The sequence below is a fragment of the Podarcis raffonei genome, chromosome 1 (genome assembly GCF_027172205.1).
Source record: "Podarcis raffonei isolate rPodRaf1 chromosome 1, rPodRaf1.pri, whole genome shotgun sequence".
Lineage (NCBI taxonomy): Eukaryota > Metazoa > Chordata > Lepidosauria > Squamata > Lacertidae > Podarcis > Podarcis raffonei.
Window position 1 is genome coordinate 137704933 of NC_070602.1, and position 15339 is coordinate 137720271.

A 15339-nucleotide genomic window follows, 5' to 3' on the forward strand; every position below is an offset into this window, starting at 1 on the left:
CAGGTGATGTGGGAAGCCTTTGCCTGGGACCCTGGAGCACTGCTGCCAGTCCGGGATAGATGGACAAATAGCCTGGTTTAAGGCAGCTTCCAATCTTCCTATTTTAAGTTGTTAAGCATTAGAGGGCAGTAGATGTGAAGGTCTGACAAGGGCTGCACTGTCTAAGTAACCTCTTACTTAGAGTCAGTTCTGTCAGGTTGCCTCTTGATAGCTGCTTTTCAGTTTAACTAGAGTTAGCAAACTGTAAGTCTAAAATTCTAATTTATTTTTTTTAATGCTCTCACTCTTGAACTGGATAGAGCTACTCACAAGCCCACATAATCAACAAATCAGCAACTTCAAGGACAAACCAGCACTGACAAGAACAGGCTGACTAGAGCCTTTCTACCCGAAGGGCTTGGTTTTTTTACTTGCTTTTTTATTTGCTTTTTTTTTAAAAAAAAAAGTTAAAGCCTTCAAAAATGTGATCCTCCATCTTATCACCTTAGGATTCTAGTTGAAGGGCCATGGTTTAGCAGTAGAACATATGCTTTGTGTGTAAAGGATTCCATGCACTGTGATGTTGTTTCTAAAGTGTAAGGCGCTGTATATATTCATATAAAATCCCAAGTTCAGTCCACGACATCTCCAGGTAGTGCGAGGAAAGAGCCCTGTCTCACAGCCTGGGGAGCCACAGCCAGACTGTGTGTCAACTATGCAGTGCTGGGCTAGACAGACCGATGGTCTGAGTTGTAGAAGGCAGCATCCAGGCTCCCCTCAAACCCTGACACCTACGAGGCCCAGGCAATCTGCATGAGAGCAGGAGGTTTATTACAGGCCCACTGTGATGACTACTTTGATAGCACACGCGGCGGAAATGCATGTGTGAGCAGTATATAGTACAAGCCACAAACCAGCACAATGTTGTGGGTTTCCTTCCTGAAGAGAAAAATGGCACGGTCTGAATTGGTCTGAACAATCTGTTGTGAGAAGAACTGGGGTGTGTGTGTGGGGGGGTGTAAGTATAATACATAATCATATATAATCTATATAAAGGAGCCATATATATTTTTACTGCAATGCTATGGAGGAAAATATTTTTTTGCTAAAACCCAGGAGACTGCCTTCCTCATTATTCCCTGTTTTTCTTAAGGAATAATCAGTGATAGTATAGGAAACAAAGGCAGGGGCCCAGGGGTGAAAATAACATTTAGATTTAAAATGTTAATGATTATTTTCTCTCCAAATCTTTCTTTCATTCTTTTTTGTAAAGTAATATTACCAGTAGATTCCCCAAACTCTTCTAACATCTGAAAAATAGAAAATCTCATCAAGGCAACCATTCTTTCCTTTAAGAGGCCAGGAGTGCCCATTTATGGGTTTCTTTAACCACCACCCCCCCAACAACTGTAATAAAATTGGGGAGATTATAATCAACTTTCTATTCACATGTCTAGGCTGGCTTCTCGCAGCCCTCCCCCCCCCCCCCGCAGATCCATCTCTAAGAGCTCCCCTGTTCAGGCCAGTCAACATGCTGTAATGATTGCTGCGCTAAAGGCTTTGGAGAAGATGTGCTCTATTTCATTCTCAATGAGGGCTGATGGCTTTTGAGAGGCTCAGAATATCCTTTGATTACTGTGTAAAGTAGACTGGGGGAAAAACAGGGAAAGGAGGGAAGGGGCAGGTGAAATACGTTCATCAAGCCTTTTTTGTGCTTCCAACCCATCTCCTCCTTGCAGCACATCACAAACATGTTACCTTTTTGATTCCCTCTTGAGGAATTTCCCCCCACTCTAAAGTTCAGAACTCCAATCCTACTGCAGTATCACACAGAGCTTGGTTTCACTGCCAACTCCAGGGCCTAAAAATATAGGAGCCTGGCAATGTATGGCCCTTGAGACATCACAAGGCTTTTCATTTTGTTTTAAATTTAGACAGGATGGGAGGATCAGAGAGGCAGTGTGAAGCAGTTGTTCTCAAACTTTTTTCCTCTGGGCTACACTTTCAGAATAAAAATTTACTCATGCCACATTAAAAAAATAATAATAATGCAAGGGATTATGCAAACTGGAATAGGATGTGAGGGGGTGCAAAAGAGTGGGAGTGTCACTCTAGCAGAATCTCCAACCATAAATATCCAATCCAATAGACTCCCAGCAGTAAAGGAATATCACTGTCAAGAGCGATCGTAGCCGCAGGCCTGCCAGTGGCATTCATGGAGACCCCAAGAGCCAAGAATATGACATCCAAGTCATATACTTCCATGCTGAGGATGTCCACACTGTAGCCAGGCCCAGAATTAATTAATTCTTCCATTTATATTCCATCTGCCCTCCAAGGACCTCAAGGCAGCAGACGCTATTCTTCACCCTATTTGAACCTAGTTCTACCCAGTTCTCGCTTCCCTGAAACTCTTCGGTAACTCTCATTCCCATGCGTAGGAGTGGCAAATCACCCCTGTGACATCTTTCTGCTCCCCTTGCGTGCAGGATTACAGCCCTGCAGCAGCAAAGGAAACCACACACCCCTCACCAGCATGCACAGGCCCAGACAACTGGCGTCAGTCACCCTAGGACCTGAATCTTCTGGCCCCACAAACAACCTGCAGACGGCCACTCCTTTGACAGGTGCACGCACACACCAGCCATGCGCCGGAGGAAATGCCCTCCCAACTCCATGGCTTGGGAGCCCTGCTGGGAACGGGGAAGAGAAACACTAGGGCAGACATGGGGAGCCTTTGGACCTCTGTTGCTGAACTGCAGCTCCCATCTGCCGCAGCAAGCACAGTCAGTGGCCAGGGATATGGGAGTCATACTTGAGCAAGACCACCTAGAGGGCCAGGAGATCATGCTCACAGGGTGCGGTCATGGGAGTTCCCTGGTATGACAGTATCTTCAAATGCAGTTGCGCCACCGATTTGTATTATGCTACTGGCAGAGTTATTTTCCTTTCCTTTCCCAGTGATCCCTAGAATTGAAGCTGCCCTTTTCCCAGCTGCTGCCCACTGGTTCAACATCTTCACTGAGCCATCCACAATGACCCCGAGGTCTCATTCCTGGTCACTCCCTGCCATTTCAGGCCCAGGAGCCATATATGTGAAATTAAAATTATTGCCCCAACTTGCATCATTTTACACTTGTTTTACATTGAATTGCATTTACCATTTTGCCACCCATTCACCCAGTTTGGAGAGATCCTTTATGAGCTCTTCATAATCACTCTTGGTTTTAACGCCCCTGAACAAGTATCTTCAGCAAACTTGGCCACCTGCCTGCTACCCTATAACACTCAATGGTTTATGTACAAGTTATGTACAAGTTAAAAAGCGCAGGCCCCAATGCCGATTCTTGGGGACTCTGCTTTCTACATCTCTCTATTGGGAGAACTTACCATTTGTTCCATTGCTTGCTGCCACTTACCCAATTCCTGATCCAGAAGAAGACCTTTCCTCTTATCTCTGGGCTTTACCACTCCACATCTTCATTGGGTGGGCATAAACCAAGGATGGGATTGCATTTTTAATCTCATCATAGATCTGGCTACAATTTCCTTAGACTAGCTTCTGCAACTCAGCACATTCAGTAACATTGAGGAAGTGGAAGCTAATGCACTTGGCTGCATGCATGTACACCCTAATAGCGCCTCCAGTTTTACCTCGAAATCTTTGTGGCTTCAAATGCATGCTTTATTTGACTTTCTTCAGTACTGTTTTATTCTGGATTGTTTTATTTGAGGTATTAATGTGTTGTAAACGGCTTTGAGGTCTTTTCTTAAAATATATAAAGCAGTATAGAAACAAAATGAATAATAATAAAAATAATAATTTAAGGGGGAAAATTAGGACAAAATAGGAACAGGGATAGCTAACAGAAACAAGCACTTCTCCTTGAAAACAGAGTCAGGATGTATGAAATAGTGGAAGCATTCCCAGTGCGACTGCCACTGTGGTCAGCGTATGACAGTTTCTTTGATTGGAAATATATTTAATGTAATGCATCACCACCTTCGCCGGCCCTCTCTGACAGCCTGCAAGAGTGGAATAAGGGAGCCAGAGGCCAATTGGGCAGCAGGTCTCTTTGAGTCTCTGTTCTTGTTCCCCTGGAGTCCTCCTCCTCAGTCCTGGCCTAGCACCAACCAGGAGAGTAAGGCTGCTCAGGAGCTGTGAGGTGGAGAGGGGGAGGGTCCCGCTGCTCCTGCCCCCCTACTCAGATTGGCAAGAGCAGGCATGGAGCTCAGGAGCTGCATGACTGTGGCCTATTGCTTGCAATTAGTGCTCAGGGAATGGCGAGCCATGGACACACTCCGCCACTCCCCCTTGTTTCTCCCCCCACAGCCTGCTGTCTCGTTATCTAGCTCATTATTTCTTTCATGAAAAGAATGCAAAAACATGCAGGGAAGGTCCTTCCCCCTTTGCTTTATTCATATATTCCATTTTGCTATGCCTCTTTTTTGGGGGGTGGGGGGAAATGTCCCCGTCTCCTTTGGATGCGGATTGAAATATCCTTCTTTTAGGTACTCCTAAGCAAGGCAGCGTCTGTCTGCTTTTTGTTCCATATTCAGAAGAAAACAATGTGGCTCTTGGGAAGAGGTGTGGTTCCCCTCCAGGGAGCTTTCTCCAATTTGAATTTCAGTTCAGTTCAGATCTGCTGTAAATACCAGCCTGTTCCTTTGAAATATTTGCTCTGAGCTGATGGGATGGCTCTGCATTGTATTTTCTATCTGCTTTTCCACTTGGGTATCTGTAGGATATTACACAGATCCACTTGCATAAACCAGCTGTCCTTATTCCACACAGAGCTCTTTCTGAAATCTTTCAACTTAGTGGAGCAGCTATATCGTCTTGCCAGAGTAGGAGGACTTGGTTCATTGACTTTTCCTGAATACTGACATGCATCCTATTAATTGTTTCTGTGGATTACAGCTTAGGAGCTATGACCTAACATTTCTTAAATGGTCAAGCACAGCATCTGAGAGCTGCTTGGGCTATGTGCCACATACTTCCCCAAAGGTTGCGTTGCTCTGGAGCAGGGCTCCACATCATGCAGAATGCTGAATCAAACAAAATCAAGCCGAGATTTACAATAATGCGAATTCTGGTGCAGAAGCCATTGATCCAAATAATTCAGGAATTTAGAGTCCTCAAAATTTTCACTTTAACCTCCTCCCTGTCACTTTTGTGGAAATACTGTAGCCTTCCTCCACTTGTTTCCTTTCAGAGGTTTTCAACTATTACTTCCTTCTGCTCCAGCCAGCAAGACCAACGGTTAGGGATGATGAGAATTGTAGTGCAAAACACCCAGAGGGCACCATGCTGAGGGATTCTGAAACCCAACATTAAACCCCACAAGCAAGTGTGGGGGATTCTGGAAAACAGATACGTAGTCTAGGACAAATGCCCTCTAGGCAAGAAGCATCTCACACTTTTGTCTTGTTTCATATATAGCACATTTTAAGAGTTGATGCAGGATTATTTCCTGATGCAGAAGATAACAAATTTGCATGCAAGGATCAGAAACTGTACAGTTATTTATGCCATGTGAACTGGACCCCCCCCCATGTCTGCTGCCCCTAATTTAGGGCCATCTGCCCCTAAATCCAGCCTTGGAATAGGTCTATGAGTGGCTGTTGGCCATGACAGCCAAATAGAACCTCCACATCCAGCACATTCTTACGTCTGCAAAAGAGTGGCTATTCAGGGTGGGGCGCATACCCCCACTTACACTTCCAACAACGCCATGGGGTAGGTTAGGCTGAGAGAATGGTTGACCCAATGAGTTTCACAGTAAAGCAAAGTACAGTATAGAACCTTATTGTGTCTCCACATTACTCTGCATCTAGTGTGCTTCCACTGCTAGTTTTCAAGGCTGAATTAATATACGCCATATCAGTCCTGTCGTTTCCTGACAAATACAGCTGTAAAATGTGTTTTTCTCAAACCAACTTCAGTCTGAATAGAAAACTGGATATGGAATGATCAGTGATATGAACATTTGAGGTGGTCATTGCGCATCCGCAGATGCATACATGGATGAGAGTTTCATGAATAGGAGTTCCAGGAGGGATTGCATGGGCACAGAAGGGGGGGTGATGTTCATTGGGTGAAGCCATCCCGACCCCACCTATGATGTCAACAACACAGTGCAAAGGAGAGGGAGGGAGGTGCCTCGCTGAATTTTAAGCTGCTAATCTGAATCTGAACCCTGAGATTTCACAGGGACACATCTAATGGTTTCCTTGTCAATTAAAGCCTTAGGTGCCTGGTTCCATTACCTCATTTATCTTCTTCTGTATATGCAAATTTTGTATATCAGTTTTGCAAATTAGGGCAAATATACTGCTGGACAAGCAGGACTTAATTGTTCACGGGATACTAAAGTAGGCATAGGAGGGTGAGAAATCCTGGCAGTTGGGAGCTCAGATCTTTGTCTTTGCTCATTTCAGTAGTGCATATCTTCATACAGCTCCACTGAAATAGTCATTCTTTAACCTTCGCAGCCCTCTCGTCTTGTGTGAAATTAGCAGGCAATCAAATACAATCCCTAACAGAAAGTGACGCCAATTATGCAGTCACTTTTCAGATGTGTCTGTATCCCCCAACAGCTTCAGAGCAGCTGAACAGCAAATGTTTGTGCAAAAGTACAAAGCTAGGGAGTACAAGGTTTGCAGCAGCGATGAATGAGAGCTGTGGACGCTTGTGTCCTGAAGACACCCCCCCCCCAATGCTACATGGTAAGCGTCAGAGGCACTGATCTCCTGTGTTTCCAGCTGCCTCAAAAACAGCAAATGCAGCTTTGAAGGAGGATCCTTTTTCCTATCGCCACAGGGAGGACGTGTAGCCATGGAGGAAGGGAAGCAGCGAGAGAAACCAGCCCTGAATGATAATGGGGACAAAGCTCTGATCCAAGGCAACAGAGTATAATGGGAGGGGCCATGCAAAGAACGATTTGGGTGGCTGTTCCAGTGCAGACTGAAGTCCTGATGCAAATGCACGGACGTGTGCTTTAGCCCCATCGTTGGACTTCTTAGGCTTTCAGCTCAGCAGCAATTGTATTTCCTGACCAAAGTGACATTTCCCTACAAGACGTAAAACATGTGTCTGTTTCCTGGATGAACCTGGGCAAATATATGCTCCAGCACTGCTTCTCAAAAAGCTGTCCAACAGCACTTCTTGGGTGTAACTGAGATCCAAATTCTAGGAGCCTAGCCGTGTGCTGGGAAGGGCTGGGGCTCAATGGGAGAGCATATGCTTTGCATGAAGGGCCCACATTGACTCCCAGGCATCTCCAGGTAGGAGTGGGAGAGACCCCCCCCCCCAGGGTTGTTGCCAGTCTGTGTAGAGACAATACTGAGCCTCAACCATTTAACTCCGTATGAGAAGGCAGCTTCCTGAGGGGATCTTATTGACGTTTATGGACCTAACAGCAGCATGGTAAACAACCAAAGCAGCAACGTTCCTCGGGGTAATCCCTCAAAACATATTGCAGTACCTTTAGCACATTTATTACACCATGAGCTTTTGTGGACTAGAATCATGAATGGCGCTGATAGTGATATTTAAGGAACATATAACTTGATGATACGAGCGCAGTAGTAGGACACTATTGACCCCAGAGAAACAAAGTAGGTAAGATGCCTCTGTAATAAAACATTGCAGTGGGACGTGTTTCTGTCTCGCTGCTCCATTGCATTCGCCCTCCCCCAGGTTTTCCTCCTACCCATCCAAAAGTAAGCATTCTGTGCATACTGAGCATGCTCAGTTCTTATTGGCCTGTTTTGCTCTCACCCAACCCCCCACCAATTTTGGGTGTGTTTTTTTTTGGGGGGGGGGCTAATGCGAATGTGCCCAGTCCTCCATTGAGTTCTATTGAGCTGTCCTTGTTTCTTCCCCTTGCTCCTCAGTGTGAACCAGGAAATAACCTATCCAGACCATAACATATTTCTCTCTACACATCCCCCCCCCCAGCCACTCAATTCCCACTCCCATCTTGTTTACACTCACTCCCCTTCTTGCACTGAAGTCCCCATCCCATTCAATAGAATGGAAACATAGCCAATTATAAGTTTAAGCTTATTTTAACTAAAATTTGTAGTCAGGTCGGGTAGATAATAGCCTGCCAGCAAAGGCGCTGCTTTGATTTTAAGATGGCTACATTTGCCTTTAATATTTTAGGCACTTTATAAATGATACAAGAGCTGGGAAAAGGATCAGTGAAGTTACTGTGGGTGTGGGGAGGGCAAGCAAACTCTGGCTTCTGAACTGGACAGGTGGAACAGAATTGGAGGAGAACAGTTCATCTTTAACAACGGCTTCACAGTTATTCCTTTTTCCTCCCTTAAGAAACCCGATCTCCCTTAACAACCTGCTGTCACAGTGGCCATAGCAAGATGTCTTCAGTGCCCAGCCACCATTCTCTTGTCCCACACTGCCCCAGGCAAAGCTCTCTTTTTACTATTTAGTATCACCATCGTTTGTTGGTTTACAGTGCTAAAGGTTAATCATCACCCCCTGGATTTCAGTGTCTTGATTTTCCTACATGGGAGCAGTGCCTTGGCAACTGGGTTCCACTTCCTACCAGCCTTTGTGGGAGCACACACCCCAGGCATGCAGCACCTCCTCTGTTTCCTAGCCTGTCAAAAGCATTGCATAGTAGTAATTCAAGAATATTGGTTCAACCTGTTGCTTCACTCAACACCAGCCCTTCCCCTGCCAATACATAATTTTCTAGCTGGTGAGAAATTAGTCACCACACTCACAATCAAGAGAAGGCAGATAGAGCGGGGGCGGGAATCTGGTCTCCTTTTTGTTTTTTTATCTTAAGTATAAACAGGTATTTTTGAGGCTTCCAAAATTATGGCATTGCATTGCAATTAGGAAGCAATTTAACGACATTTAAGAAACAATTATGTTGCATTTAATCTGTGCTTCAGCTGTTTCCTGGCATTCTTTTTTTGGAATTGTGACTATGGCACTTTTATCACTTAATGACCAAACACACACAAAAGCTGAAGCAGCTCAAACACCCTTTATCCTCCCCCCCCCCCATTGCTTAGTATTTTGTTTTTAAGAGGGGGGGGGAAGGAAACCATTTATCAAAATGGTTCCACAGTATTCCTTGTTGTAATTTTGGAGCTTGGCAGGTCACTGACTAAACGTTGTGATGGTGAATATGTCCCCTGCAGTTGTCTGAACCTTCTTTAAATAGCAAGTATGTAGTGATGTGGGGAGCACAGTCAGGATGAAGACTGGTTAACACTGCAGCCCCAACGAAGAACCTCCCTCCCCACAGCTCTTATTTGCATGGGAACCATCACTGTATTTCCTCAACAAATCATCATGTTTTCAAAAGGTTTATGCAACTAGTAGTGGTACCTTTCTGAAAGGCGATTCAAACAGTGAAGAAGGAAGTCCACAGAGGACTTTGAGCCACCTGAGAATGCTTCTGGTGGATTAAGAGCAAATGGCAAGCTCTGCTGGACCAAAGGCCTTCTACTCTAGCATTGGTTTCCAAAATGAGCTCAGCAACTGTGTGTCACTGGAGGTAATAGAGCCATCAGAGGTAGTAGTAACCATGAAAGGCTTTGTCCTCCATGGATTTCACGAGTCCCCCTTGAAAGATGTCCTAGTTGGTGTCTGGCACTACACCGTATGGTATTGAAGGGAACGCAGTGGATGTAGCCTACCTTGATTTCAGCAAGGCATTTGACAAGGTGCCCCATGATATTCTTGTAAAGAAGCTGGTAAAATGCGGTCTTGACTTTGCTACCACTCAGTGGATTTGTAACTGGCTGACTGACCGAACCCAAAGGGTGCTCATCAATGGTTCCTCTTCATCCTGGAGAAGAGTGACTAGTGGGGTGCCACAGGGTTCTGTCTTGGGCCCGGTCTTATTCAACATCTTTATCAACGACTTGGATGATGGACTCAAGGGCATCCTGATCAAATTTGCAGATGACACCAAACTGGGAGGGGTGGCTAACACCCCAGAGGAGAGGATCACACTTCAAAACGACCTTGACAGATTAGAGAACTGGGCCAAAACAAACAAGATGAATTTTAACAGGGAGAAATGTAAAGTATTGCACTTGGGCAAAAAAAATGAGAGGCACAAATACAAGATGGGTGACACCTGGCTTGAGAGCACTACATGTGAAAAGGATCTAGGAGTCTTGGTTGACCACAAACTTGACATGAGCCAACAGTGTGACGCGGCAGCTAAAAAAGCCAATGCAATTCTGGGCTGCATCAATAGGAGTATAGCATCTAGATCAAGGGAAGTAATAGTGCCACTGTATTCTGCTCTGGTCAGACCTCACCTGGAGTACTGTGTCCAGTTCTGGGCACCACAGTTCAAGAAGGACATTGACAAACTGGAACGTGTCCAGAGGAGGGCAACCAAAATGGTCAAAGGCCTGGAAACGATGCCTTATGAGGAACGGCTAAGGGAGCTGGGCATGTTTAGCCTGGAGAAGAGGAGGTTAAGGGGTGATATGATAGCCATGTTCAAATATATAAAAGGATGTCACATAGAGGAGGGAGAAAGGTTGTTTTCTGCTGCTCCAGAGAAGCGGACACGGAGCAATGGATCCAAACTACAAGAAAGAAGATTCCACCTAAACATTAGGAAGAACTTCCTGACAGTAAGAGCTGTTCGACGGTGGAATTTGCTGCCAAGGAGTGTGGTGGAGTCTCCTTCTTTGGAGGTCTTTAAGCAGAGGCTTGACAACCATATGTCAGGAGTGCTCTGATGGTGTTTCCTGCTTGGCAGGGGGTTGGACTCGATGGCCCTTGTGGTCTCTTCCAACTCTATGATTCTATGATTCTATGATTCTATGAATTCCATAGTGTACGTTCTGTGGTTGTCAGAGCATGAATCTATGTGTCAAAGCCTCCTTTCATGTGGAAAGTTAGCATGCCAGGGAGAAGGTTGCAAGGGTAGACTTCTCCCTTATATGTTCAAGCAGCTTTTGGCATTCTGGACTCTTATTTTCCCATGAAAACTACACCATGTTCTCTTCCTGCAAGTCTGAGTAAGTTCTCAGTTTTTGACCACACCAAATGTATTAATCTGTGCATATTTTCTTGTATTCCTGAAGGTTTCTCAATGAAGACTACTGCTTTGCTTGTACCCTATATCCTATCCCCCTTTCTTAAAAAGCAATCACCCGAGTTTGAAAGTCGGCCTTCAACTTATTTTATGAATGGAGACGACAAATTTGAATGAAATGAATTTTGTGAAAAAAGCAATGCTATTGTTTAAAAGTTATTAAATGAGTTATTACATGGTAGTTCTGTGCACAATGAAGCCACAGAAGCAAACATCTTATAAATAATCATCCTGCTCTTCAAAATTATGCCCAAAGCAGCTCACAAGAGAACAGTAAACAAACCATCAATATATAGGTACAACAAAACCATAAGTATTCCAAGTGCATTTCACAAATGTAGTATTTCCCCCCTCCCCATATGTCATTTGTTTAAATGAATAATGCAAGGAAATGTTTCCCTAGCTGGCAGGAGGGTTAAGTGTTCTCAGGGCCAAAACTAAGGTTTTGGCTTATCCAGGACCTGAAACCGATGAAACCCTAGGCACCATCAGCAGCCATCTTTGTAGTTGGAGTCTGTTCCAAACCAGGTGGAACTGAGCCAGGCAGAGAGCAGGGACTATGTCTGGCAAGACTCACACAGGCTTTATATTATATCAAGGCTTTATACCAGGGTTAAAGAGAGGCTCCACAGGACTTTTTTTGGGGGGGTCACGTCATTAGAATATGACACTAATTACTCTGCTACTTGCTTACTTATGCAACCCTGTTGCCTGGGACTGTTAAGAAACGGTGGTCTGCTAGCAGGCTAATAAAATGAAATTTCCTCCTTGAGACAACTCTGCACTTCACAGATCTGTCAGGAAGCTCACTAGGTGTATAAGTATTTAGGCAGGCTGCTTGTTGAGCAATGCATAGCAGGAGTTGCTGCTTGTCTGGAAAAGCTGCTCCCACCGCAATAATTCTGACCTTTTTCTGCCTTCTTTCTAAAATAATACCAGTAGTATTATTCATTAAAATGTGTATTGCAGCGCCTAGAATCATTTATCCTCACAGCAATGCTGTTTGTGAGGTAGGTTGGTGTTATTGCTACTAACAGTAAATCTCACTCTGAGAAACTCTTGGGGAATGTCTCCTCTCCCCAGAGAAACTGAGTGAAATGATCCTCCTCAGTTTGTTTGCCCACAAGTAGGATGGCGGATTTTGAGAGACCTTCTGCATGCACAAGTCAACTTTTGGTGTATGACCTTGGTTGAGAAGAATATTTGGGTGAGAAAATGAAGAGATAAGCCACCGGGGGCAGAGGGTTCCCCGCTTCTCATCCATGCATCATTTTTTTGCTTTTTAATCCAGACTCTACTACTGACCTTACCTTCTTGATTGAGGCCACCATCACACCTAGTTTGCAAAGATGCAAGTAGTATCAAATCATTACAAAGGAAGAGACTATTAGAAGGATGGTGAACATCAATAAGTGATGAATGAAAACAAAGTGGGCCATTCTTTTGCATCTGAATGGATGTCGACAGAATTTCATTAATTGCCCTCTTGACCTTCGAAACATAGAATAGTAGAGTTGGAAGTGACCATGAGGGTCATCTAGTCCAACCCCCTGCCATGCAGGAATCTTTTGGCCAATGTGGGACTCGAACTCACAGCCTTGAGATTAAGTGTCTCATGCTCTACCGACTTGCATTTCAACCCCAACCTGAAAAAGGGTTGAAGTAGAAGAGTGGGGAGACCGCCAAGATGGACTCATGCCACATACTCCATTACATGAATCATTTTACGTTCTAAATGCTGCTTAGGAAACGTCGTCTGGTTCTGTGGTATTGTTCTCTCTGTCTCTCTGTCACACACACCTGACCTGAAAATATTTACTGAAAGAAAAATCTGAAAACGGTATCAAGCAGTCGGGTTGCATATTCCCTGGCTATTACCACATTAGGTTTTTTATGCCACTTTAAATTTTTACCATTTGAAAACCTATCTTAGGACAGTTCTGCTTGTGTGTCTGATAAATATTTGCCACATAAGAGATTCTGACAATTCGGTCCTTGCTTTCTTTTCATTCTTGCGTAACAAACTTGAAATATACTCAGAGTCGCAAAGTGATTTCATGCTCTTTATTCAGCTCATAGTGGTGAGGAGGAATGAATGAAAGTCCCCTCAAGGTATCTGCTTTATATACATTATTTACACAATGGGCTGCACATGATTGGCTAATTCCGGAATTCTACTGTAAGCCAATCAGGTTGTGGATTCACTTCTATCTGGAGCATGATTGGGTGGTTCCTGCCAACCAATCATACTGCTGCATTGTTCTAGGACCAATCAGACTGCTGCATTCTGAATCCTATTGTTCTAGGACCAATCAGACTGCTGCCTTTTGGATCCTATTGTTCTAGGACCAATCAGACTGCTGCAGTTTGGATCCTATTCAACTCAGTACATAACAAAACTCTTTCTTTTTAGATCAGGTGGGTCAATAGTTGGTGACGTTCCATGTGACTCTTGGTTTGAGGACAAAAGCTGCATGCCTGCTACTCTTTGTGCAACTCCTTCCCATCTTTTCAGCCTTTTCTCAGCCATTTCCCAGTCAAACCCTCCAGACCTTGAGTTCACGCAAAACTGCTTTTGGATCCCTTTCCCTAGGCAGTTTTCCCTGAGCATCAAGGGCTGAATTTGACTGAGATTTGAGTAAATCTCGCCAATGTGCATGTCTTTTCTTCACTGATTCATGGAGCTCATGTAACTTCTTTTCATTCATGCGACCTCTTACTATATCCATCATTCCATTTTCTTTCCTATTAGAGTGAAATTGGACACAGCCCTCCTCCCGCCTACGCCCCTATGTCAGGAGTAAGTATTTCCCAATCAACCGTCATCAATTAGGGGTTTGTCTGTCTTTTTAAAAACATTTCATTCCTTCTCTTTTCTTTCTAAATTCCATCATGTGCCTCTCACCCATTTCCTCAATTCTAGTTCCAGAACTTGCCATGTTCTTGAGGGACTGAGTGGTCTCTCTGATCTCAGTGGAAATTCTACTGAGAGCTTGGAACTCTACAAAATAAAACATCACCAGGGTTTAATATCTGCTTCAGAATAAGTTCCTATTTTACATTACTGTCAGGTGTTGCTAATTCATTATTCAGTTACGTTCTCAGCTTTCCTGATAACCAGAAATTGTTATGATTTAAAACAAGGGAGTACAGACGGACTAGGAAGCCACTCTCGAGCCTAAAGGCATCTTTCTGGGGGGAAGGAACCCCTGTAAGTTTGGATGTGCTCTTGCATTTCTCACTGAATTAGAGGTGTGTGCAGGAGTGGCACCGCTTGTGGCAAAATGGGAGGTGCCACCCTGCCCTGCTGCCACTTTCTGCACCACCCACCCCTGCCGGCAGAGAAGCAGTGCTGGCACTGGTGTCAATTTCAGATGAGGTCTTGCATGATCTGCAAGATTCCACATGATTTTGGCGAGATCTCACCTAAAATGGGCACCAGTGCTGGCAGCGGAAGCAGCAGGGCAGGTGGGTTGCCCACAGGGATGCTGCCTCAGGGACTAGGGCCACCTGAGACAGAGGCCTTACCCTGCCTAATGGATGTGCCAGCCGTGTGTGTGTGTGTGTGTGTGTGTGTCCATTCTGATCAGTTATCAGATACTGGAATGCCCCAAGGAGAGGTGCCCATATCTTAATTTATAATTAATAGCTCTGAAGTTTGAAAAATCTTCCTTCATAAGTAAAAGAAGGTGACACATAACAGATGCCAATTGATTTTAAATTTGCTGTATTAAGATGTTTGTTTTCTGCTGGAAATGAAAGATAGGCAGTTTTCAATAGCTAGTTTAGATTATTCCCTTTTTCAGTCTCTCTCCAACATATGCAGAGGCAAGAGTCTGCGTTACTGATCCAAAAAGGTATGAATTTCAATACCAGTGCATTTTTAGTACCAAGTTCTTTATTAGGGCATTGTAGCAGTTACAGAAAAAATATATAACAAATACCGGGGGAAATGGACATATAATACTAATAAACAGTACCTCATTAAACAAAATAATGGTCAAAATTATGGACAAGCACCAATAACTCCCCTCTGCAAAAAACCCAAACAGCCCTTATTTGTAACAAATATAAGCTAAAGGGGATAGCAACTCTCAGAATACCCCCACGACCTGTTAAGTAAGAAAGAACACCTCTCAAACTTACAAGAACTAAGGCCCTATATAGGTCACAGTTGTATATAAAATCACTCTCTTTATATAGACTTAAAGTATGTGTTGAAGCTACACACAAAATGACAGGAAGTACAATATAA

General features: G+C 44.2%; 1 protein-coding gene across 6 annotated transcripts in view; it reads left to right on the forward strand.

The window, feature by feature from the left end:
* ERBB4 (erb-b2 receptor tyrosine kinase 4) overlaps nt 1–15339 on the forward strand; it is a 787830-nt gene that overhangs the window by 761721 nt on the left and 10770 nt on the right. For 3 of the 6 annotated variants that reach the window (XM_053364631.1, XM_053364658.1, XM_053364640.1), the window contains one exon: nt 13837–13884. The exons of the other annotated variants lie outside the window; for them this stretch is intronic. In XM_053364631.1, coding sequence (XP_053220606.1) covers nt 13837–13884 — 48 coding nt within the window. The remainder of the gene's footprint in view (nt 1–13836; nt 13885–15339) is intronic. 6 annotated transcript variants of the gene reach the window in all.